Source organism: Orycteropus afer, unplaced genomic scaffold, assembly GCF_000298275.1.
Source record: "Orycteropus afer afer isolate SDZICR_OR568_19922 unplaced genomic scaffold, OryAfe1.0 scaffold00245, whole genome shotgun sequence".
NCBI lineage: Eukaryota > Metazoa > Chordata > Mammalia > Tubulidentata > Orycteropodidae > Orycteropus > Orycteropus afer.
Window position 1 is genome coordinate 3,403,415 of NW_006921832.1, and position 24,533 is coordinate 3,427,947.

General features: G+C 36.9%; 1 protein-coding gene across 1 annotated transcript in view; it reads right to left on the reverse strand.

Moving 5' to 3' along the window:
* LMLN (leishmanolysin like peptidase) overlaps positions 1 to 24,533 on the reverse strand; it is a 101,755-nt gene that overhangs the window by 50,171 nt on the left and 27,051 nt on the right. Inside the window, exons 7-11 of the mRNA XM_042782125.1 lie at positions 20,823 to 20,928; positions 14,105 to 14,199; positions 9,132 to 9,249; positions 7,647 to 7,754; positions 4,161 to 4,237 (exon numbers count right to left, since the gene is read on the reverse strand). Of these exons, the coding sequence (XP_042638059.1) occupies positions 4,161 to 4,237; positions 7,647 to 7,754; positions 9,132 to 9,249; positions 14,105 to 14,199; positions 20,823 to 20,928 (504 nt within the window). The remainder of the gene's footprint in view (positions 1 to 4,160; positions 4,238 to 7,646; positions 7,755 to 9,131; positions 9,250 to 14,104; positions 14,200 to 20,822; positions 20,929 to 24,533) is intronic.

The window sequence follows — 24,533 nt, forward strand, 5'->3', positions numbered from 1 at the left end:
AAAAAAAAAAAAAAAAGAATTCTTGTTACAGGCTGTAATTCAAGGTTACTAAATAGTTCTGGTTTACAATGGAAAATTCTTTATAGAATTCCAGGTAATTAAAGTGGAAAGAATAATAGAAGAAGAAAATTGTCATTGTGTAACCCTTAATGAATTAAATGATTTGGGTAATATCATTGATGAAACAATTACATAAAAGGTTGATATGGTACTTCAAAATGATAGAGAACATTATCTTTAAATCTAACCAAAGACACAAAAGACCTATATAAAGAAAACTACAAAACGAGTTTTACGAGAAACCAGCAGAGACCTACATAAATGGAAAACGATGCTATGCTCATGGATAGGAAGAATTAATAATGTGAAAATGTTAATGGTACCCAAAGTGATCTACAGATATAATACAAATCTGATTCAGATTCCATCATCTTTCTTTGAAGAGATGGAAAAGCTAATTTTATATGAAAGCAAAGAGACTTAGGATAATTGGAGCACTATTAAAGAAGAAGAACAAAGTAGGAGGCTTCACACTCTCCCCATCTCAAAATCTACTGTACAGCCATGATAGTTAGAACAGCCTGGTACTGTTACAATGACAGACATACTAACCAATGGAACAGAACTGAGAACTTAAAATTAAACCCATCCACCTATGGATAGCTGATCTTTGACAAAGGTCCAAAAGTCATTAATGGGGAAGAGATAGTCTCTTTAATAAATGATGCTAGCAAAACTGTATATCCATTTGCAAGAAAATCAAACAGTACTCATATCTCACACCATATACAAAAATGAACTCAAGTTGGATCAAAGATCTGAATGTAAAATTTAGAACTTTTAGTTCTAGACCACCAAAGAAAAAGCAGGGACAAAGTTAGGGGCTCTAATTCAGGGCATAAATACACTATTGAAAAAGACACCAACACCAGAAGATAAAACAGATGACTAAGACCTCCTAAAAATTATGCACCTCAAAAGATTTCACAAAAAAGAGAACTCACAGACTGGGAAAGTTTTTTGGCAATGACTTATTGGACAAGGGGCTAATCTTAAAATTTACAGAAAACTTCAACACCTTAACAACAAAAAAGATAAATAATACCATTAAAAAATGGGCAAAGGACAGGAATAGACACTTCACCAAAGAAGACATTCAGGTAGCTAACAAATACATGAAGAAATGCTTATGATCATTAGGTATCAGAGAAGTACAAATCAAAACAATAATGAGATATCATCTTACCCTAGCACTAACAGCAAAGTCAAATAAAAAACAACAAATGATAGTGAATGTGTAGAGAGACTGGCATCCTCATACACTGCTGGTGGGACTGTAAATGGTGCAATCACTGTGGAAAACAGTGTGGGTTTCCTCAAAAAGCTGGAGGTAGAAATATCATATGATCCAGCAATCCCACTACTAGGTATATATCCTAGAGAAATAAGATAAGTGACACAAACAGATGTATGCACACCCATGTTTATCACAGCACTATTGATGATAGGAAACAGATGGGAACAACTTAACTGGCCATCAATAGATGAATGGATAAACAAACATACACACAATGGAATACTACACACTGTTACAGAGCAACAATGAATCTGGAAAACATCTCAACATGGATGAACTTAGAGGGCGTTATGCTGAGTGAAGTTAGTCAATCACAAAAGAACAAAATACTGTATAATATCACTATTGTAAAAAGTCACGAAAAGGGTTTCACAAAAAAAGAAATATTCTTTGATTGTTATCAGGGGTGGGTAGGGAAAGGAGGGTAAACCACTAACTAAAGGGTAGACACCTATTAACTCAGGTGAAGGGTATAAATAAATAATAGAGTACTTTAAAAGTAACCATCTGTTCTGGTTACCTAGTGCCGCTCTGACAAAAAATATACCACAAATCAGATGGCTTTAACAAACAGGAGTTTATTCTTACAATTTGGAGGCTTTAAGTTCAAGTTCAAAGTGCCAGGCTCTAGGGGCTGGGTGAAAGCCCCTTAGCCATGGGCTTCAGCTCTGCCTCCAGCTCCTGGCCCACTGAAGCTAGAGGCTTTACTTCACTCAGACAGCTTGCTGGCTACTGAGGCTGCCAAGCCCAAGGTTGACAAGTAAAAAGGCACAGTCCTGATGTTACCAAACTACATGGCAGGCCATTAATTCAAGTCCATTGTAAGTCCCAAGGTCAGCAGAGCATGGCAGGCTTCTGAATAATGACACGGATACATGCAGAAGTGTGCCATAAGCTAGAGACCATTCCCAAAGCTGCTGCTTATACACGAGAAGCAGACCACATTCCCTAAGGCAGCTACTCAGCTGCTTGTGGTAGATTCCACCATGGAGTTGATTGCCAGTCTCATCATGGGGAATAACTACCAACAGCTGCCCAGCTACTCAATCAGGCCCAGCCAAGTTGACACACAACAAATAATAACCACACACCATCTGAATCTAATAATTACTGAAGTGGGAAAAGTAAACATCATATTTACTAGTCATCACCTATAAAATTATCTTGCAAAAAAACAAAAATGCTAAATGAATTTATTCAAGCATGTAGAGCTAATTTCTTTGTTGTTGTTGTTAGGTGTTGTTGAGCCATCTCCAACTCATAGCGACCCTATGCACAGCACAGCAGAACAAAATACTGTCCAGTCTTGTGTCAACCTCACGATCCTCGCTATACCTTCTACTTATTCTATTTATTTATATAGAGCTAACTTCTATTTACAAGAAATACATGGAACTGTAGAACAAAGAAACATCTAAGAAAATGCAGAAGTTGGAACATTCTATAGGACAAACTGACCTAGTTCTGCAATAAATCAATGTCATGACAAAAAAAGCAGAGGGATATGGAGGAACTGCTCTAGATTAAGACTTGAGAGATGTAACAACTAGATATTATACGTGGACCCTACCCTTATTCAAACAAACCAACTCTAAAAAGGCAATAAAGGGAGTATCTGATTACAAACTGTGTAGTAGAAGTATTAGGAAGTTATTATTAATTTTGTTTACTGGTACTGTGGATACATAAGAAAATATTAAGTGACTCATGGTGGACTATACAAGGTGAAATGACTTGATGTCTGCAATTTGGGGGTAAAAGAACAAAAGGAATGTAGCAAATATGGCAGCACCTTAATTTCTCCTGAATCCAAGTTATAGGTATCTGGGGGTTCATTGTATCATACACATTATATTATACACATTATTAAAAAAAAACAAAACTCACTGCTGTCGAGTCAGATCTGACTCATAGCAACCCCTCCTTGGGTTTCCGAGGCAGAATCACTATGGAAGTAGATTGCCCAACCTGCCTTCTGAGAAGTGGCTGGTGGGTTTGAACCTCCAGCCTTCTGGTTAGCAGTCAAATGCCTTAGGCACTACACCACCAAAGTTCCCACACACATTATACTATATTCGTATTTTGTACATATTGGTGAATTTTCATAATAAAACATTAAAAGAATAATATCACCAAGATGATCAAGTCCATATGGACTTCAAAAAATTGTTATCACTTGTAGAAAGCAACCTTTAATCTCAAAGCAATGCATATGAATAGGCTGTCCTTACACTACTATCCTAAAACCAAACCAAAACCAAACCCACTGCTGCAGAGTCAAATCCAACTCATAGCGACCCCTCCATGGGTTTCTGGGGAGGTATCACGATGGAAGTAGATTGCCCAACCTTCCTTCTGGGAAGTGGCTGGTGGGTTTGAACCACCAACCTTCTGGTTAGTGCCTTAGGCACTATACCACCAGAGCTCTCCTTTAAAAAACCAGGAATCTAAAAAAAAAAAAAGAACAAAAAACCCAGGAATCTATTCATCATCAGCTTCATTTACAATTTAAAAAAATTACTTAGAAATCTTTTTTTTTTTTAATATTTATATTTCCTCCCTTTATTAGAAATAAATCTCACAACATCAGGGATTTTGTTCCACTCACTACTATTTCTCAGGGCCTCAAATATTTATTGAACGAGTAAGTGGAGCTGGCATAGAAAACAGCTGACTGCATAAAGTTCAAAGTAACTAATTCATTTTGCTTCAGTGTAAAATGTCAGTATTTTCTTAAGTCATAATCTTAATAGTCATTTAATTTTAATCAATAATTCATATCACATTCTCACAGCTGCCTTACCCAGTGTCTTCCATTAACGCCAGAGTGATTCGAGAGAGGACTCGGTTCTGGGTGTGAGAGCCAGTCATTGCTTCATTCTGAAAATCACCAACAGAATATAATCAGAAGATTGGACCAGAGCCTTGCAACTCCCAGTAATAGTAATGATTCCTTTGATGTATATTTAAAATACCTTAAGGGTGAGCAGTTGACAAAACATTACTTAAAAATGGTGAAATACATAATAAGCCTTCTTTAAAACAAGACTGACACTTAAAATGAAATCTATTTTCTTCCTTAAATGACTCCCTTGTGTATAACTTCTCTAGAATGGTAAGCAACTGGCATTTAGAACTCTGTGATGAAAATGAAGATTGTTATCTATGGAAACAGAAATACTGTAAAAGTATTACACTGTCTAGGTAGAGGAAAGTGGGTCGTTAAGATAGATAATCTGGTCGGGAATATTCTATAGAAAATGTTTTCACAACCCTCAACTTTATGATCACAGAAATATACATGATTATGCAAAAGAAGGATGAAGGCTTCATAGTATCAAAGAATTTACATAAGGGACCTAAAAAGATCACTAAGGTCTACTATGCATATTATATTTGTATCATAAAATTCCTATCATGAGATCATCTAACAATGGAGAGCTCAATACCTCTTGTGGAAGCTTAGTCTATATTTGGGCAGCTCTCATTATTTTTAGAATCTTTATGTTGAACAGTTATGGTCATCTCAAGTACTTAATACCACCCTTTTTTTTATAGTTCAAGGACACAAAGTTAACTTCAGAGAGAGGAGGAAGTTAATGAAATTACTACTCTTACATTCTCTTCTTAAAAGTACAAACATTTTCATTTCTGGCCAATTGACAGTTTTCTAAAGGGAATTACTTGAGAAAATTGCTAGGGAAAATAAACTGAAATTCCCATGGCAGAAGTAAATGTATGCTTCTTCCATAAGTACCCATCATTGCTACTTTGGATACAGCTAAATAAGAACAGTCGGCATAAGCACTAATTTCATTTTTTTTTTTTTTTCACAATTTTACCTACTTTGGCAATCATGCATGTAAACTGCAACTATTTAATTATCTAAACCAACCACTGAAAAAAAAAAAAAGTACACACCTTTTGCTCCAGAAATTTCACTTCCAGGGATTGATTCTTTCTCTTTCTCTATAAACAAATATGACCCTGGGTAACTTTCTAGCTCTAGTCCTCTGGAAAGCTAATAATGTGGAGTCAGCTGAGTTACCAGGCAATAACACTTATAGAAAAAAAAAAATTCCCTGATATATCTCTGGATTGAATCATTGAGAAGCCACAGTTTGACTTCTTATGAGTATGTGCTTCACAAAGATCTGGAAGTGATGCCTATGGAGCTGTTAAAAGAGACAATTGGCTCCTTTTTTGGGATATAGCACTTCTAAACCAGGTGGCTCCTGCACTCAAATGTGGTGGTGGTGCCCTTGCACTTGAACTTGAAGGTGAGAGAGAAAGGCACAGAGACTTTGTTTGGAGCACAGAGATCCCCTGACCTGCCATGCTAGCATGCTATGCTTCCTGTCTAGTATCCTTCTAAGTGAATCTTTTTCCAACGAGGTCTTGTGAGTCTGATTATTTAGTTGAATATAAGAACACCCACTAGTAGGCATTGGAGATAGGGATAACTTGTCCATCTGAGCATTGTTTGCAAAAAAAAAAGAACTTGAAATGCAGTTGCTTTTTAACACAGGAATGTTATGTTACAGCCATACAATATAATAAAATGTAGCTGTTAAAAAATAAATGAGTAGATCCAAGTACATAGTCTATTTTGCCAAAGCATGTGTTTCTGCAGTATGCATGAATTCATGTGAGATTGGTAAATAATGGAATGGCATCAGTATAACATGGCATCATGTTCATTCATAATGATTTTTCTGCTTTAATATCTTGTGCCATGAAGCAATAGTAGCTGAATATATAGTGCACTTATATAGCTAAACACAGGAAAGAAAACAAGGGAATAATGTACAGTACATGATGCCTTTTCACTGCATTTCTCCCTCTTGGCTCAATATAGCCAGGATCTCTATTTCGGAAGTACTTTATTGCATGATTCTCCCTAATCTTTGTGCATTTTGCCCTTTTCTCCATTACTCAGATTTATAGCATAACATACACTACCCCTGCTTTTCGTTGCTGTTTACAGTAAAGAGATACTACAATAACTTTCCTCATTGGAAATTTGATGTCTTTTTAACCATGCTGTTGTTGTTGTTGTTATATGCTATGGAGTCAGACCCAACTCATAGTGACCCCTCCTTGGGTTTCTGAGGCAATATCACTATGGAAGTAGATCGCCCAACTTTCCTTCCAAGGAGTAGCTGGGGGGTTTGAACTGCCAGCCTTCTGGTTAGCAGTCAAGTGCCTTAGGCACCATGCTACCAGAGCTCCCTTAACCATGCTAGTATTTTTATTTATTTTTAGGGGGCTCGGAGGCTACTTTTCACTTAGGGGAGGCTCCATTTTAAGGCCAGGGCCTGTGGTAGGTGGGTGCAGAGCAGTTAGGAACAACTAAGAGAGACGAACTTGTCTGTCAGTTTGTTGTCCTATGGTGGCTTACATGTTGCTGTGAGGCTGGAGGCTATGCCACTGGTGTTGCAAAATGCCAGCAGGGTTACCCATGGTGGACAGGTTCAGCGGAGCTTCCTGGCTAAGACAAACTCAGAAGAAGGAAGAGGCCATCCACTTCTCAAACAATTGGCCAGTGAAAATCTTATGAATAGCAGTGAAATACTGTCTGATATATTACTAGAAAAATTTATGAATAGCCATGAAATATTGTCCGATATAGTGCTGGAAGATGAGCCCATCAGGTTGGAAGGCACTCAACGATGGGCTCAAGTATAGCAAAGATCATGAGAATGGCACAAGACTGGGTAGTGTTTCATTCTGCTGTGCACAGGGTTGCTATGAGTTTGAGACTACTTGACAGCACCTAATGAAGAACAGTATATTTATTGTGACTTACTGTTTTGTTAGTACTCTGGTTACTTGTTTTTTCCCATAAGCTTGGTATTTTTAGTGTCTGATTTTGAAGAAAGAATTTTTCAGGAAAACACAGATTTCTTTATAGCAGAAGCACTTGCAAAGTATTAGAAAGACGTTTAACATACCATTAAGTTGGGCATTCCTACTCCCGTAGTGACACTGCCTCGGAAAACCAAGGAGGGGTCGCTATGAGTTGGGGCCAACTCGATGGCAAATAACAACAACAAGAAGTAAAACAGTTGTATAAATGTACCAACCCGTTTGTGTGCTTTTCAAAAAAATTATACATATACATACACATTTCTGGTAAGTTATACAAAAAACTTAGTGCTTATACCTGAAGGGAAAAGGGATTTTAAAATTTTTTAACCTAGTACACTATTTGAATAACTTTTACCATCAATATGAATTACTTTTATTAAAGAAAAAAAAGTTTAGTAAGATTTAAAAATAAACTGACCTCTAATAACCGCTTTTCCCAATGGTTGAGCTCAGTGCCCATACCACCTTGATTTTCAAGTTCCATTCCCTCCAGAATTGGACAATTAAAATGTTTTCGTGCTTCATCCTAAGAATCAGAAAACAAATAAACCCCCCACAAAAGTACCATAACTTAATGGCAAAATCTTTATCACACAGTACATAATAGACATTAAAAAATTACTTTGGTGAGAAAAGAGAACTCTTTTTAAAAATAAAGTTTTTAATATAATTAAATATTTTGATGCCGTTATATTCTTCTTTGCTAGTGAAATACTATTTATCTTATTATTTGAAAACTTTAAGTCACATATATTTCAAAAAAGTTAGACTAGTAGGATTGCCACTTTAAATCTTGTGTTATTTAAATTAAATCTTGTGTTAAATTTCTGCTCTTATTATAGGTAAGTCTTTGTAGGGAAAAAAACTATTCAATAGAAAATAATTCTGCATATTTTATTTTCATCTGTCCTTCATAAAAAGACCTCCAGGGACTGTAAATATCCCAAGACCAGTGCAAAACTTCAGAAGGCAGAGAACTGTGTGTAGTCAAGGAAGGAGAACAGAAAATAGGGTTCTCGCATTAAATTAATTCAATGAATTAGGAATAATACAATGAATAAGGAAGACCGAAGAAGAGTTGATGCTTTTGAGTTGTGGTGCTTGCGGAGAATGCTGAAAGTACCATGGACTGCTAAAAGAACTAACAGATCTGTCCTGGAGGAAGTGCAGCCAGAATGCTCCTTGGAAGCAAGAATGGCCAGACTTCGTCTCACCTATTTTGGTCATGTTGTAAGAAGGGACCATTCCCTGGAGAAGGATGTCATGCTTGGTAGGGTGGAGGGTCGACGAAAGAGGGGGAGGCCTTCAATGAGATGGATTGACACAGTGGCTGCGATGATGGACTCGGGTATAGCAGGGATTGTGGGGCTGGTGCAGGATCAGGCAGTGTTTCATTCTGCTGTGCATGGGGTTGCTATGAGTCGGAAATGACTTGATGGCACTTAACAACAACAACAACAACAACTCATTAAATTAGGGTGGGGGATAAATGGAACCTCAAATGAAACAACAGCAATAATGCAGATAAATAGTGATTCCAAGAAGCACTGACTTAAAGAAGTAGGTAGGATAGGGTCGTAAGAATTACTGCCAAATTTTCATTTCTTCACATTTCTCTTGGCCTGTAGGTTTACAATATTAGCTTTATATTACATATCCTACTATAAGGTGCTCAGGTATAGCAGAGATCACAAAGCTGGCACGGGACTGGGCAGTGTTTCGTTCTGTTGTACATGAGGTCACTATGAGTTGGAGATGACTGGATGGCACACAACAACAACAACTACAAGGTTCTGAACTTTAATCATAAATTCTTAAATAATAATGATTAGCAAGGAAAGGTCCATAATGAAGGAAAAGAGCAGATGGTTCATGATATGGGAAAATTTTCAAAAATACTTACAACAACACGAGGTGTTACCAGGAGATACACAGTGTGATGAACTCTCTTATTGTCCCGAACATCCCATAATCTCTCCACTTTTCGAACTACTTTATCACTCCATTGATATAATCCAAGACTACGATTACAGAATGGAAAGAACCGTTTTTGCAAATTCATAATCACTTTAAATGTAAAAGTGTTCATGAATGTCAATTATGAAATTAAAATATTTCAAAGCTTACAAGTAACAAGTCCATGCAAAGTACTTGATAAGTATTTTCTACTTTAATCTTTTCAACAACCCTAGAAGGTCATTATTATTAATTTTCAGGTAAGGAAACAGAAGCTTAGAGAGATTAACTTACTCTAGTTAACATAGCAAATACTTCACTAAGTTGACAACGAGTTACTTCTTTTTGACAAATGTTACTTAATAAAGCAAAAGTAAGCCCAGAATGTGTGGTTAACTGTCTCCATGAGACCAGAACTTCATGGTTCCTGTTTACTATTACTGAACATTTTGAGCAAAGATTCTACAGAAGAATCCTGATCAAAAGGGGGAAAATAAAGAAAAGAATTTCAAATTCTGACTACAGATTTTCTGGAGCCATGGAGGCTGAATGAACCCCTGAAACTACTGCCTTGAGATAAATCTTTAAACTTTAAACCAAAACCTCCTCTAAAGTCTTCTTAAAACCAAACAATAGTAACTTAACCAGTAAAGAATGTCTACCTTGAGCATTATGGTCGTTTAAGAACTACCTATAGAGGATCAAACTGACAAAAATAACAACTTGAAAGACTATATAGGAACCTTAGGGGGCAGTGAGTTTATGTTAACGGGAGAAGAACAACTGAGAAAAGGGAGGTGAGGATGGTTGCACAACTTGAAGAATGTAATCAGTGTCACTGAATTGTACACGTAGAAATTGTTAAATTGGTGTATTTGTGCTTTGTGTATTCCCAACAAAAACAAAATTTTTTTTTTTTTAAAGAAAGCAAGTCTAGAGAAAGATATAAGAAAAATACAATAAAGATGGCATTTTAATTTAGTTGGAAAGGATAACTTCTTAAATATTTGTACTGTGAAATTCATTATCCATGTGGGAAAAAAGTTAAACACCTATTCCATCTGATATACAAAAATAAATTGCAGAGAGAGGTCAGCAAAATGGGAGCGTAAACACCTCTGAAAACTCCCTTCTCTGTGAAAGCAATGAGAAAACTAGCAAATCAGAATCAACCTTTTTAAGAACTCTGGAAATTAATCAAAGGCTTGCAACAAGCTGAGAAGCATTTATTCCAGAAAAGCAGGTAAGTCTCAGGAAGAATCTTTGTGTTTTTTTCCCATCCCCCTTCTCCAGCTCCATGGTATCTTTGAAAACCACAATCAACAACCTGGCAATTCTTGGAGAGGGTGGAATAAGATTAGAGCCTCTTTAAAGTCTCATTCCCAGAAAATTTTCATTATCTGACTTCTCTAATGTTTCCTTGGAAGGTACCACTTGCAAGGCTCTCTTTATTTGACCTGACTCAGAGCTTACCCAGTGTGATATGCTCTTTTCCATGAACTCTTGTCAAAAACATTTAGAGGCAATTGTTTAATTTCATAGATGCTTGAGGAAGAATGTAACAGTTGGAGCAAAGAATAAGTTAAACAAAAAGCTTAAAAGAAAAGGCTGGAGAATGGGATGTCTATTAATGTGTTGAAAAGCACCAGCATACTCCTGGGATTCTAGAAAGCCACCTGCATGCACAGGGTTGCGAGTATGCCTCAACCTGGGAGCACACTCAGGAAAGTCCTACACAGACCCTAGGCTCTCAATTCTGGCTAACTATGAGGCTCTGTACAACCAGGAAGTAAAGGTTAAGGCCTGGCTGAGTGTTGCACAGAGCCCATCAGCAAAGACTGGGAGACTTAAAGAGATTTAAGAAATTGCTATCCAGTCATTCATTAACCAAGCAGATATTCAGTGGTCACACATGACCAAGAATGCAGACTTTTCAAAATCAGTACAGAAAAATCATTAAACAAACAATAAACCTTGGGGAGGAAGGGAGAATCTGATTTCCAGAGTTCCCACATTATTCAAAACATCCCATTTTCAACAACAACAATAAAAATTACAAGACATGTAAGAAACAAAAAAATACGGCCTATACATGGGAAAAAAGCAATCAATAAAATTGTGCCTGAGGAAGCCTAGATGTTGGACTTACTAGACAAAGACTAAATCAGCTGTTTAAAATATGTTCAAAGCATTATAAAGAACCTTTATAAAGGAAGAATAACCTAAAAGCCTAGACAAAAAATAGGCAGTTTACAAACAGAAAATGCAAATAGCTAAAACCCTAGAAATATAAATTATGAGATATCATCTTTCACCTATGAGATTGGCAAAAAAAAAAAAGATTTATAATATCTAGAATTTAGTAAGATATTGATAAATACATTCATACATGCCTGGTGGGAATAATATCCCTATTATACCTTTATTTAAAAAAAATGTAAAATGGTATTTTTTAATTAAAATTTATAATGTATGTAGATTTTAAACCCAAAATCCCACATTGGAATATTTATCCAATAGGAATAAAAGCACTACTAATACTACCATAGTGCCTAAGGCACTTGACTGCTAACCAGAAGGCTGGCGGTTCAAACCCACCAGCCACTCCTCAGAAGGAAGATGGGGCAATTTACTTCTGTAGTGATACTGCCTCGGAAACCCAAGGAGGGGTCACTATGAGTCGGGTCTGACTCGATGGTACATTACAACAACAATACTACCAAAAAAAAAAAGATACATATCTATATAGGTATGCGAGCTCTGGTGGAGCAGTGCCTAAGGCATTTGACTGTTAATCAGAAGGCTGGCAATTCAAACCCACCCGCTACTCCTCAGAAGGAAGGCTGGGCAATCTACTTCCATAGAGATCCTGCCTCGGAAACCCAAAGAGAGGTTGTTATGAGTCAGAATCGACTCAGTGGCAGTGAGTTTGGTCTTTGATATATAGAGGTATATATCTTTTTTTTTCCTCTTCCCATTATGGAGTCTCTGAGTGGTGCATATGGTTAACACACTTGGCTGCTAATCTAAAGGTTGGTGGTTGAAGTCTACCCCGAGGCACCTCAGAAGAAAGGCCTGGTGATATACTTCTGTAAAATCACTCTGAAACACAAGGGCTAGGGCTGACTCGATGGCAACTGGTTGTTATTAGTTATTCATTATAGAAAATTATGGTGGACATTAATTTTTATTTCTTTCTATAATCCCCAATCATTGTTTTCTGGATTTTTCTCCTAGAGTATTTCTACTGTTATCCCTATGAATCTCTTATTCTCACCAATAAAACAACAGAAAGAGGCTACTTTTTCCCAGTATTTTATTATGAAAATTTCAAACATACAAAAAACTTGAAAGAGGTATAGACTAAACACCCTTATATCTAATAGCCACCATCTAAATTCTATAATTAACATTTTGTTGTATTTGTTTTACCATATATTTATGTACCTATCTATGCCTTAGAGAAGTTATTCTTCATTCCTTTTATCTTTTTCTATGGTAAGGCAATGTTTAAGCCTAAACAGTAAAGAAAGCCAGAAAGAAACAGTTTTTACCTTATTAATCACTTTAACATTCTTCTCACCAACATGTAAAGATTAACAATTCCTCCAAATCAATGGCTAGGGTCAACTCCAACTTTCTATATGTCTAACAACTGAACTTCTGATTATTCCTTTATCTCCATTTATACTGGAATATTTTATGCCTTTGAAGAACATCTTCAATTCAAGAAAGTACTGCAAGTAACCAGCTTAGCTACGGATCTTATGCATGATTATCTCTCCCTTCCTTACCTACATCACTAAGTAGATGATGCCTATCTCATCATTCTACGTTTTCCATAAAGATCATAATCCTTACAAAAGACCAAGCATACCACCAAATCTATACAAGGAAGGAATACAATCTAGGAAGGAAGGTATCTATTTCTACTTAGAATTTTGTTTCTTTATATGTGTTCTAAAAAAATATTATTTTGGAATAATGTTATTACCTGCTTTAATACTTACTTATCTAGTTATTTTAATAGAGATCATTTTAAGTGAAGTAAAATATACATAAAGTGAACAAATCTTAATAAAGACTAAATTTTTATCCTACACTCATATACCACCACCCTGATCAAGATGTAAAAGTTTCAACACCCCACAAGGTGTACTCATGCCCCTTTCCAATCTATACCCAATGTGCCCACTGAAATAAAACCACTATTCTGGCTTCTATTATTGCCTGTTTATGACACCCTTATAAATGGTGTATCTGACTCCTTTTGCTCATCATTATATGAATAGGATACTTATTCATTCTACTGTGGATGTACCTTTGAGTGGCTTCCATTTTTTGGCTATTAATAACAAAAGCATCACGAACATTCTTGTAGAAGTGTTTTTGTGGTAGACATGTGCTCTTAAGTTTGAGATTTACCTTTTATATAAATGCATGACAATGTTTACAGTTCTTTGACTAGAAGTCTACGTAAAATTCTGAACAATTTTTTTTTAGTATTTATTATTTGACACACTGAGCTTCTGGGTCACCATTAATTTGCTGTGTTATTTATCAGTTAACATGCAAATATTGCTATATTAGTAATTACTACTAAACCAAAATATAAACAGCTCACATTTTCTCTCAGTCTGACTACATTGTAAGGTAATGCATGTTACAATGTGGTGGAAAAGAGCCCTGCCTGACAAGAAAAGTCTCTTGAACAATTCATCTCAATTTCCTTATCAATAAAATTAAAGCATGAAGCTAAATAATCTGTTATGTCCTATTTTGTTTTAATACCTCTAATTTCCTTGGGTTAGCCACAAAGCTAATATTTTTTTTTATGAAATGTAACATGCTGTGATTCTGATATTCTAGCCTTAGCATCTTCCAATCAAAGAGAAGAACAAGAACAAAAATAACAAATACCTATGATTAAAAGGTGGGAGACCATCTGCAAATCTTGAAGTTAGAGGATTCCCATCTTTATCATGGTAGAACGCAAACAGCCCAGCAGAGAAACCCTGTAAGAAAAAGCTCAAACTGTCTTAAAAGTGAAAAATATAGTCTGATAACAAAAATTACAATATGTTCTGCTATCTAACACTGACATAAAAGCACTATGCCAATACTTGTACAAAAGTTCTCATTTATTAGAACTGGACAATTAAGTGTCCTGTATTAGTGAACTTTAAATTCAAGTTACTTGGAGTAGACATTTTCAAATAACTTTTTCAAAATGAATTGTTGTTGTTGTTGTTATGTGCCGTTGAGTCAGCCCTGACTCATAGCGACCCCTCCTTGGGTTTCCGAGGCAGTATCACTACGGAAGTAGGATTGCCCAACCTTCCTTCCGAGGAGTGGCTGGTGGGTTTGAACCGCCAGCCTTCTGGTTAGCAGTCAAGTGCCTTAGCCACTATGCCACCAGAGCTCCCCAAAATGAATTAGACATTTTAAAATTATTTTCCATATAAATACTATAAGCATCAATTATTGTGCTATAATGATACTCTCAGACACTATTAAAGAGTTTAAAAACCATATACTAGAGTCCCAGCTGTTTTGTTTTTTAATTCCTTTGTCAGTCTGCTTTTTAAAGTCTGCCTTCTTCCTTGTTTGATAACATATTAGGTACCACTTCTGATTGCTGGATAAAAGTTGAAATGATGGAAGCAATACACTGAATTGCATGGTCAACACCAACACTTGCCTAAAATAAAATAGCTGAATTTAATAAAAAATTCATGTGAACAGGTTCATTTGTACGCTTTCAAATACACACACAAAGAAATCACTATTTAGTTAACATCTTCCTTTCCTCCATTTGAGAAGGTAGGAAGTCATCACTATTTTCTTCTTTTAAGGATTTCCGTGGTTGTCAGAAGCAGCAGCAGTCCAGGGCCCTGCCATAAGCTATATAGACTCACAGTCCTTTTAGTATCCCTTACTCATAAATCTCAGGATTATAAGAGAGGAAAAACCTTTTGTGAAAAAGATATTATCTTATTTTGTAAGTGAGAAAACCTAAGGCCCCAAGAGTAATGGCACGGCAGAGGTATAAACAACGCATTTACTATTTAAGAATGTGTTTATCATGGTTAATTCTCTTCATCTGAATTTAATAAGCTCTACAACTGCACTAGGGAACACCACTGCTGAAAATCATTACAGTACAGTATGGAGTGGAGACTGGGGGTGGTAGATCAAGTGTGCTCCTAAGAACACTCATAAATTCAGTCATTGATCCAAAAAAGTTAAGAGGCAACATTTTATTTACATACATACACACAAACTCAAAAAAAAAAAAAAAAAAAACCACTGGAAGTGTGTGTATAAAACTAGCAATATAAAATTAAGGTATTTGACATGACTCAAATGGCTGACGTAGGTCTAGAGCTGACTCCATTTTATTTCTGCTTCTGCTTTCTGCTGGACTGCATGACCTTAAGCCATGGTAATGGAAAAATTTTTAAAGGTGGTAGTGTGCAAACTGTAGATGAAAATTTAAGTACAAGGAAAGAATGTTCCAGGAAGCTTGTGAAGTAAATAATCTGGGAAAATATGTTAAAATGGAAATAACTGAGAGGTATTTTAAAAATAAAGGTCTCATGATTAATTTGTGACTATGAAGAAAATGTCAACCAATCAGGAAATTTTCTTAGAAGTTCCTAATATTTATAACAGAAACACCATTTGATTCAGAAATTCCACTACTAGTTATATACCCTAAAGAAGTAAGAGCTGGGACACAAATAAATACATGCACACTGTGTTCATTGCAGCGATATTCACAATAGCAAAGAGATGGAAACAACCTAAGTGCCCATCAATGGATGAATGGATAATTAAACTATGATACATACGCACAATGGAGTATTATTCAACATTAAAGAATAACGAAGAATCCACGAAACACCTCAAAATGGGGATAAAGTTGGAGGACATTATGCTGAATGAAGTAAGTCAAACACAGAGGACAAATATTGTATGAGTCCACTATTATAAAAAGTCAGGCAAAGGTTTACACATGGAAGGAAGGAAGCTTTCTTTGTTGGTTACCAGGGATGGAAGGGGAGGAGGAGGAAAATTGCTAGCTAGTTAAGAGATAAGTATTGGTTTGTGTAAAGAGAAAGGCAATATACCTTATTGGGTAATCAGCACAAAATCATTAAGGAAAAGGAATACTGCATGGTTTAAAATCAGGAAGGGAGTATGTCAGGATTGTATCCTTTCACCATACTTATTCAGTCTGTATGCTGAGGAAATAATCCAAGGAGCTGGACTAACTATAAGAAGAAGAACATGGCATCAGGATTGGAGGAAGTCTCATTAATAACCTGCAATATGCAGACAACACAATCTTGCTTGCTGAAAGTGAAGATGACTTGAAGTACTTACTGATGAAGATTAAAGACTACAGTCTGCAGAACAGATCACACCTCAACACATAGAAAACGAAAATCCTCAAACTGGACCAATAAGCAGCATCACAACAAATGGAGAAAGACTGAAGGTGTTAAAGATTTCCTGTTACTTGGATCCACAATCAACACCAATGGAAGCAGCAGTCAAAAAATCAGACGATGCATTGCACTGGGAAAATCTGCTGCAAAAGACCTCTTTAAAGGACTGAAGAACAAAGACTAAGGTGTGCCTAACCCAAGCCATGGTATTTTCAAACACCTTGTATGCATCTGAAAGGTGGCAATGAATAAGGAAGGCTGAACAAGAGTTGATGCTTTTGAATTGTGGTGTTGGCAAAGAAAACTGAAAGTACCATGGACTGCCACAAAAATGAACAAATCTGTCCTGGAAGTGCAGCTGGAATGCTCCTTGGAAGCAAGAATGGCCAGACTTCGTCTCACCTACTTGGTCATATCATCAGAAAGGACCACATCCTGGAGAAGGATATCATGCTTTGTAAAGTGGAGGGTCAGGAAAAAGGGGGAGGCCTTCAAGGAGATGGATTGGCAAAGTGGCAGCAACAAGGGGCTCAGGTATAGCGAGGATCGTGAAGCTGGCACTGGACCAGGCAGTGTTTTGTTCTGTACAAAGGGTCGCTATGAGAAAGAGTAGACTTGATGGCATCCAACAACAACAACAACAATATATAGGTTTGGCAGATGATATGTCTACATATGTATTTGTATGTGCTATAAGAATGTTCACATAAATAGTAGAGTTAATAGGAGGCAAAGTGGGAGGTCTGGTGGCATAGTGCCTAAGGCACTTGACTGCTAACCAGAAGGTTGGCGGTTCAACCCACCAGCCACTCGTTGGAAGGAAGATTGGGCAATCTACTTCCCTAGTGATACTGCCTTGGAAACCCAAGGAGAGGTTGCTATGAGTCGGAGACGACTCAACAGCACATAACAACAACAACAACAACAGGGGGCAAAGTTATGGTAACTTCTTAGCCACAACCAGACACTTGAAAGGAGTTGATGGGCCCATGGGCTCAGGACCATGTTCACAGGATCATCAAACTCAATTGGGGTAACATACTACACAAGAACATTTGCTCTATATCTTACTTTGGTGAGTAGTGACCAGAGTCTTAAAGCTTAGGAGCAGCCAGCTAAGATGCAACAATTGGGCTCTCCCTGTCCAGGGCAAAGGAGAGTGAAGAAAATCAAAGATGCATGGAAACAATTAGTCCAATGAACTAGTAGACCATGGGAATCTCTGCCAACCACTCAGAAAGGGATTAAATTTGGAGATCCTGGATAGAGTGGGAAAAAATATGGAACAAAATTCAAAATCATAAAAGAGACCATGCTTACCGGTCTGATAGAGACTGGTGAAACCCCCAAGACTATGACCCGTAGTCACATTTCAGGCCTGGAATTGAACTCACTCCCATTTGCTTAACCTTCAGCTAAATAATAGACAAGACTATAAAGTGAAGTATTACACCAGGGAGGTGCACTGCTTAGAACAATCAACTATGAAAGATCAGAGGCAGCATTTGCACAGGGAGACAGTTCAAAAGGCAGGAATGGACAGAAAGAAGGACACAAGAAAAAGTAACCATAGGGAGGAAGTGGGAAGAAGCTGTTACATTGTAGGGATTATAATCAATGTCGTGAAACAAAATGCTACCGAGTTGTTGAATGGAAAATGAAATTGCACTGTAAACTTTCACCCAAATCACAATAACTAGTTTGTTTTTTTTTTTTTTTTTATAAGTTCTGATATTTCTATATAAAAAAACCTTCCCTGTCCCATCAACTTTGGAGCACTTTGTATTTTTACTTCATCCTGCCCAGCTATAGCTGTTCTATTCCTCAATAAAACTCATTTCTTTTCTGCTCTTAACAGAGTAAGAATTTTGTTCTTTGATAGTGTGTATACTTAGGAAAAAAGACTGAAAACATAAGTATCAAAATATTAGTTGTGGTTCCTTTGGGTAGGAGGGTAATGGGTGATTTTTATTTATTTTCAAAAAATGTTTACAATGTGAATTTGTATGTATAGAATCAGATTTTTAAAATAGTATTTTTAAAAAAATCTTTGATTTTAGTAAGATAATGAATACTTCATATAAAAGTATTGAAATTGTCATTCTCTATCCCTCCCCTCATAAATAAGGTGATAAAAGGAGCAAAATAAAAAAAAAATCACTGCCACTCGATATCTCCTATTCCATTCATAGAATTTCTTTTCTTTCTTTCCTAATCTAAGAACTCAAGCAAAGCACTTAATAACTTATGTTTTATACATTGATAATATGCTATAGCTTATGTCTAAATAGCCAACAATCATAAATGATCACCTAATCAATTTCTTTGGTAACTTTCTTTGGTTACATAACTGCAGCCTCCTTTTATATAAATGCGTATTCTTCTGCCAGAGCTCTCTCTCTTTCTCTCAACCCTGTGCTCTTCCCATCACCTGACCTCAGATCTTAGGACATAAGCCTGGAGAATTCTCCAGACTGCTGCCTGACCTGCAGATTTTGGACTTACCAGCCCCTCACAATTGCAAAAAACCTCTTTAAAATGTTAAGGAACAAAGACGTCATTGTGAAGACTAAGGTGTGCCTAACCGAAGCCATGGTATTTTCAATTGCGCCATGTATGTGTGAAAGCTGGACAACCAATAAGGAAGACTGAAGAAGAATTGATGCTTCTGAACTGCAGTGTTGGCAAAGAATACTGAAAATACCAGGGACTGCCAAATGAATGAACAAATCTGTCCTGGAAGAAGTGTAGCTAGAATGTTCCTTGGAAGCGAGAATGGCCAGACTTTTTCTTACCTACTTTGGTCATGTAGTCAGAAGGGACCATTCCCTGGAGAAGGATATCATGGTTGGTAAAGTGGAAGGTCAGGAAAAAGGTGAAGGCCTTCGAGGAGATAGATTGACACAGTGACTGCAACGAGGGTCTCAGGTATAGCAAGGATTGTGAGGATGGCGTAGGACCAGGTAGTGTTCATTCTGTTGTAACATAATAAGGTCTCTGTGAGTTGGAGTCGACTCAAGGGCACCTGACAACAACAACGACATATGTGTGTGTGTGTGTGTGTGTATGTGATGGTTTGAGGGCCTTTCGACAAAAGAGGTGAAGGCCCTCAACGACATGAATTGACACAGTGGCTGCGGTGATGGGCTCAAGTATAGCAGAGATTGTGGAGCTGGCATGGGACCAGGCGGTGTTTCGTTCTGCTGTGCATAAATAGGGTCACTATGAGTTGGCGACGACTCAATGGCACCTAACAACAACATGTATATGTGTGTATATATATGTGTGTGTGTATGTAAGTATATATGTAAGTGTATCAGCCATTGAATATATACGCTATATACATCTCCTTGGTTCTGTTTCTTTAGAGCACTCTAAGACATTCACAAAGTAAGATTAATAAATAATAGCCACTAATTTTATTGACACTTAATACAAACTGCGTGGTGCTAAGCCCTTTACATGCAGTCTCATTTAATCATCATAAAAAAAATTCTTTGTAGTATGCACTACTATTGTCCTCATTTTACAAATGAAACTGAGGTCTACAAAGATCCCAAAGGTCTTTAATGACAGAGCTTAAGAAAATTTATAACTAGGTCTGTGTGATCCATTCTCTCTCTTAATCACCGCATTTTACTGCCTATACTTTCTAAATGTATGAATGGCGTAAGTTTGGAACATTTTCTAGGGTCTTAGGCAACTTTGGTTAATTTCCTAGGCATACAGTAAAAATTCATTATTTTGGACAAATTAGGAAAAAGAATGAGAAGTTCCAAATTAGTTAGTGCATCTAAATTTTAGAAAGCTCAAATAGACCAAGAAGACTCTCAGAAATGAGTTCAATGGAAGAGATAAGATCTATAATTAGCATATCAGTTACCTTTATAGGAGAAAGTGAATTTTTCTAAATTACTAAGTTTCTTCTTAAAGAGCTTAATCAATCTCTCAGAAATCTCATTTACCCAACAGATTTACTTGTTTAATTACTTTAGATAGTATAATTCAACCTAGTTACTATTCTAATCATTAAAATCTTCTATCAGCAAAGACCTAGTGAATCAAGCTTTACTGAACATGAATCTAAGGATCTACCTAATCTTAAAATTAATATATTCATCAAAATGAAAGAATATGTAGGAACCCAACGCATGAAGAAAAGAACAATAGTTAATAGAATTTACCAGGGCATGAATAATCTCATGTTTCACTGTGGACAGCATCCCAATAAACTCCTGAGGCTGGGTAGAGATCATATTTGGACACAGGTTAGCATATCCTGCTATTGGCCTGTTAAAACAGACATTGAATTTTTTTATCAACAGAACAAGTTTATTGTAATATTTGCTAACCCACTCTTCTCCATTAAAAATTGCCCAAAGATAGAAAATCTTAGCTAAATGGCAAATGTCACTTTGTACCATTAACATCTAATTTTCACTATCTTCCAAGACATGTACACTTTCCCTTCCTACAGCATGGTCAGTCAACACTTATTCCCACAAAAGGATACAGTCAGTCAGTTATACTTTAGTATTAGTTTTAAAATACATCAATACAAAACGGAAAAAAAAGCAAGGAACAAAGTAGAATACTCAAATTTGAACATTATTTTACTTGCAGCAATCTGTAGCTGACTTCAGCATTTCACTATAGTTATAGGCACAGAGATGGACAAGTAGGTAGAGATAGAATTCAGCCATACCACAGGTGAATAAGCAAATCACTGAGGTAGCTGAAGGTTGCTCAATCTTTTCATCTCTCTCTACTCTCTTTCTCCTGCCCTTACACTATCTTTGTTCACATAAAGATTTTTGCCTTCCCATCATCTTCTTTCATATTCTATGCTTTCTAGAACCTACAGAATTCTAGAACTCACAGAATTCTATAGTGCTCTCTTTCTGCCTAGAACCTGGGAGTGACAGCTGGATGACTGATGGGTGGCCAAGAGCAAACTTGAAATCCCAGAGTAATTCAGCCAGTTCCATGATGCACTTACCTGTCTTTCAACAGCTCTGGTAAACAGTGCTGAAGGCCCCCAAGGTCTTGTCTCTCACTACTATCTTAACAATGTACCACAAAACTGCCTGTTTACAAAGAGCATGTGTTGTTGTTATTAGCTGCTGTTGAGTCAATTATGACTCATGGCAACCCTAAGTGTGCAGAATAGAACTGTCCCATAGGGTTTTCAGGCTGTGAGCTTCTGGAAGCAGATCACCAAGCTTGACTTCCAAGGCATCTCTGGGTGGGTTTGAACTGCCAACATTTCAGTTAAAAGTCCAGCACTAAACTATCTGCATCACTCAGGGACACCTAAAGAACATTTACCTTATTCAAATGAAAAATAAAATACACAATAAATGAGGTAGTTAAGGTTGTGTGTCAACTTGGCTGGGTCTGGTTTTGAGTGGCCAGGGAGCTTGTGGTAGTTATTCCCCATGAGGAGACTGGCAATTAACTCCATGGTGGAATCGCTATGAGCAGCTAAGTAGCTGCATTAGGGATGTGGTCTGCTTCCCATATATGAGGAGGAGATTTGGGAATGGGCTCTAGTTTTTTGGCACGCTTGGACCCTGCAAGTAGCCAAGTCTTCATTCAGCAGCCTGCCATGCTCTGCTGATCTTGGGACTTTTAATGGACTTGAATCAACAGCCTTCCATGTGGTTTGGTAGTATCAGGACCATGTCTTTTCCCTTGTTTACCTTGGGTTTGTCAGCCTCAGCAGCTGCCTGAGTGAAGAGATGCCTCAAGCTTCATTGGACCGGGAGCAAAAGGCAGACCTGAAGCCTAAGGTTGAGGGACTTTTACCCAACCCCTAGAGCCTGGCAATTTGAACTCAGACTTCTAGCCTCCAAAATTGTAAGAGAATAAACTCTTGTTTGTTAAAGACATTTCACCTATGGTATTTCTGTCAGAGCAACATGAGGTAACCAAAACAGTATACTTTCTCCATAAAGAACAGACTTAAACTAAGTGTGAATGTAATTCATTTACCAAACTACTGCCACAATGATCTCTAAAATATAAAACGGATGTCAGTGCCAGGGTTAAAACCTTTAAGAATTTCTAATAGCACTTAGAATAAAACAGCACTGTCTGCCTCTCCAATTGCATTTCCTGAAGCTCTCTTTCTCCAACACAGTGTCTGCTGAAACAGCTTCTAACAGCACTGCACATGTTTTTTCCCTAGCATAAGCTCTTTCCCATCTCTTTTATTTGTATAAAACCTATCAACGTTCAGGTCACAGCTACAATTTTTTTTTTTTTCAAAAAGGTCTCCCTTGCTCAACTAATCGAAATTATGTTTTCCCTTTTATGCTACAAACAAAAGCCATTGTTGTTGTGAAGGTGATTCCAACTCACGGTGACTCCATGCGTTATAGAGCAGAACTGCTCCATGGGATTTTTCTTGGCTGTAATCTTTATGGAAGCAGATTGTCAGGCCTCTCTTCCATGCTGTTCCTGGGTGGGTCTGGATTGCCAATCTTTAGGTTAACAGTGCAAACTATTGCATCACCCAAGGATCTTATAAACAAACACAACAGTGGAATGAAACTGAGAAGCACCTCTTGGTTATGAATTCTTATCTGTGTGATTCCTGCACTGGATTTCCTCACCAGATTAGAATTAGATACTTCAGGCTTTTATCATGAGATTAACTAACTAATCTAAAACCATCTCAATATAGGATTTTCTATTCCCTCCCCAATTCTTCCAGGAAAGCCGATCTGTTCATATACTTAAGTTTCATCTTCACATGTCTTTTGTAATAAAAGTAACTCATGATAAAAAGACACATATTCAAACAATAGAGAAATGTGTAAATGAAAAAGTGAAAATTCCCTGTTCCACATCTCACCCCCACTAAATTCCATTTATGAAAGATAACTATTGATGATTTGGTGTGCATTATTTCTAGGATGACCAACTGAAGGATAATTGAGGAGTTTCCCAGAATGCAGGGCTTTGAGGGCCAAAACCAGGGAAATCCCAGATAAACTGGGTTGGTTGGTAATCCTAACTATTTCCAACTTTTTCCATAGCACATTCAAGTACATATATGGATTTTTAAATAATAATGGAATCATAGTACATACCCCACTTTGCAATGCTGACACTTAACAATATATGCAAAATGAAATAGGCTGGCTGTTCAAACCCACCAGCCACTCCTCTGAAGGAAGATGGGGCAATCTACTTCCGTAGTGATACTGCCTCGGAAACCCAAGGAGGGGTCGCTATTAGTCGGGTCTGACTCGACGGCACATAACAACAACAACAACAACGTGTTATATAGCTATTATAGATGGTATTGTTTTCCTTTTCAGAGATCTCTTTGTTTATATAGAGGAATCCAACTGATTTTTCTATGTTTATCCTATATCCTGCCACTCTGCTGACTTTCTCAATTTGTTCCAGTTTTCCTGCTGAGTCTCTTGGGTTTTCTTTGTATAACCCACTGCCGTTGAGTGGGTTTGAACTATCAGTTTCTGGTTAGCAGTCAAATGTATAGGATCATATTATCTGCAAATACAGATAGTTTTACTTCTTCTATGCCAATCTTAATGCCTTTTGTTTCTCCTTCTTGCTTTATTGCCCTGGCAATAATAAAATATGTGTGTGCAATCCATATGGTTTAGTCTCAATTAAGAGGAAAGGACTGGTCTTCATTTTGCCACACTAGTATAATGAAGGTGTATTTCATTTTATCAAGTATCATCATTCATTTGGCACTTTAAATACCACATGTCCTTGATAACAAGATATTATTAATTGCAAGATATAAATGTAATGACAATGTCTCAGGAAAAAAGGGATACTCTAGTATATGTATAGTCCTTTTCTAAACAATAGCACACATACTTCCATGAGAACATATAGCACTTTTTTCTTCA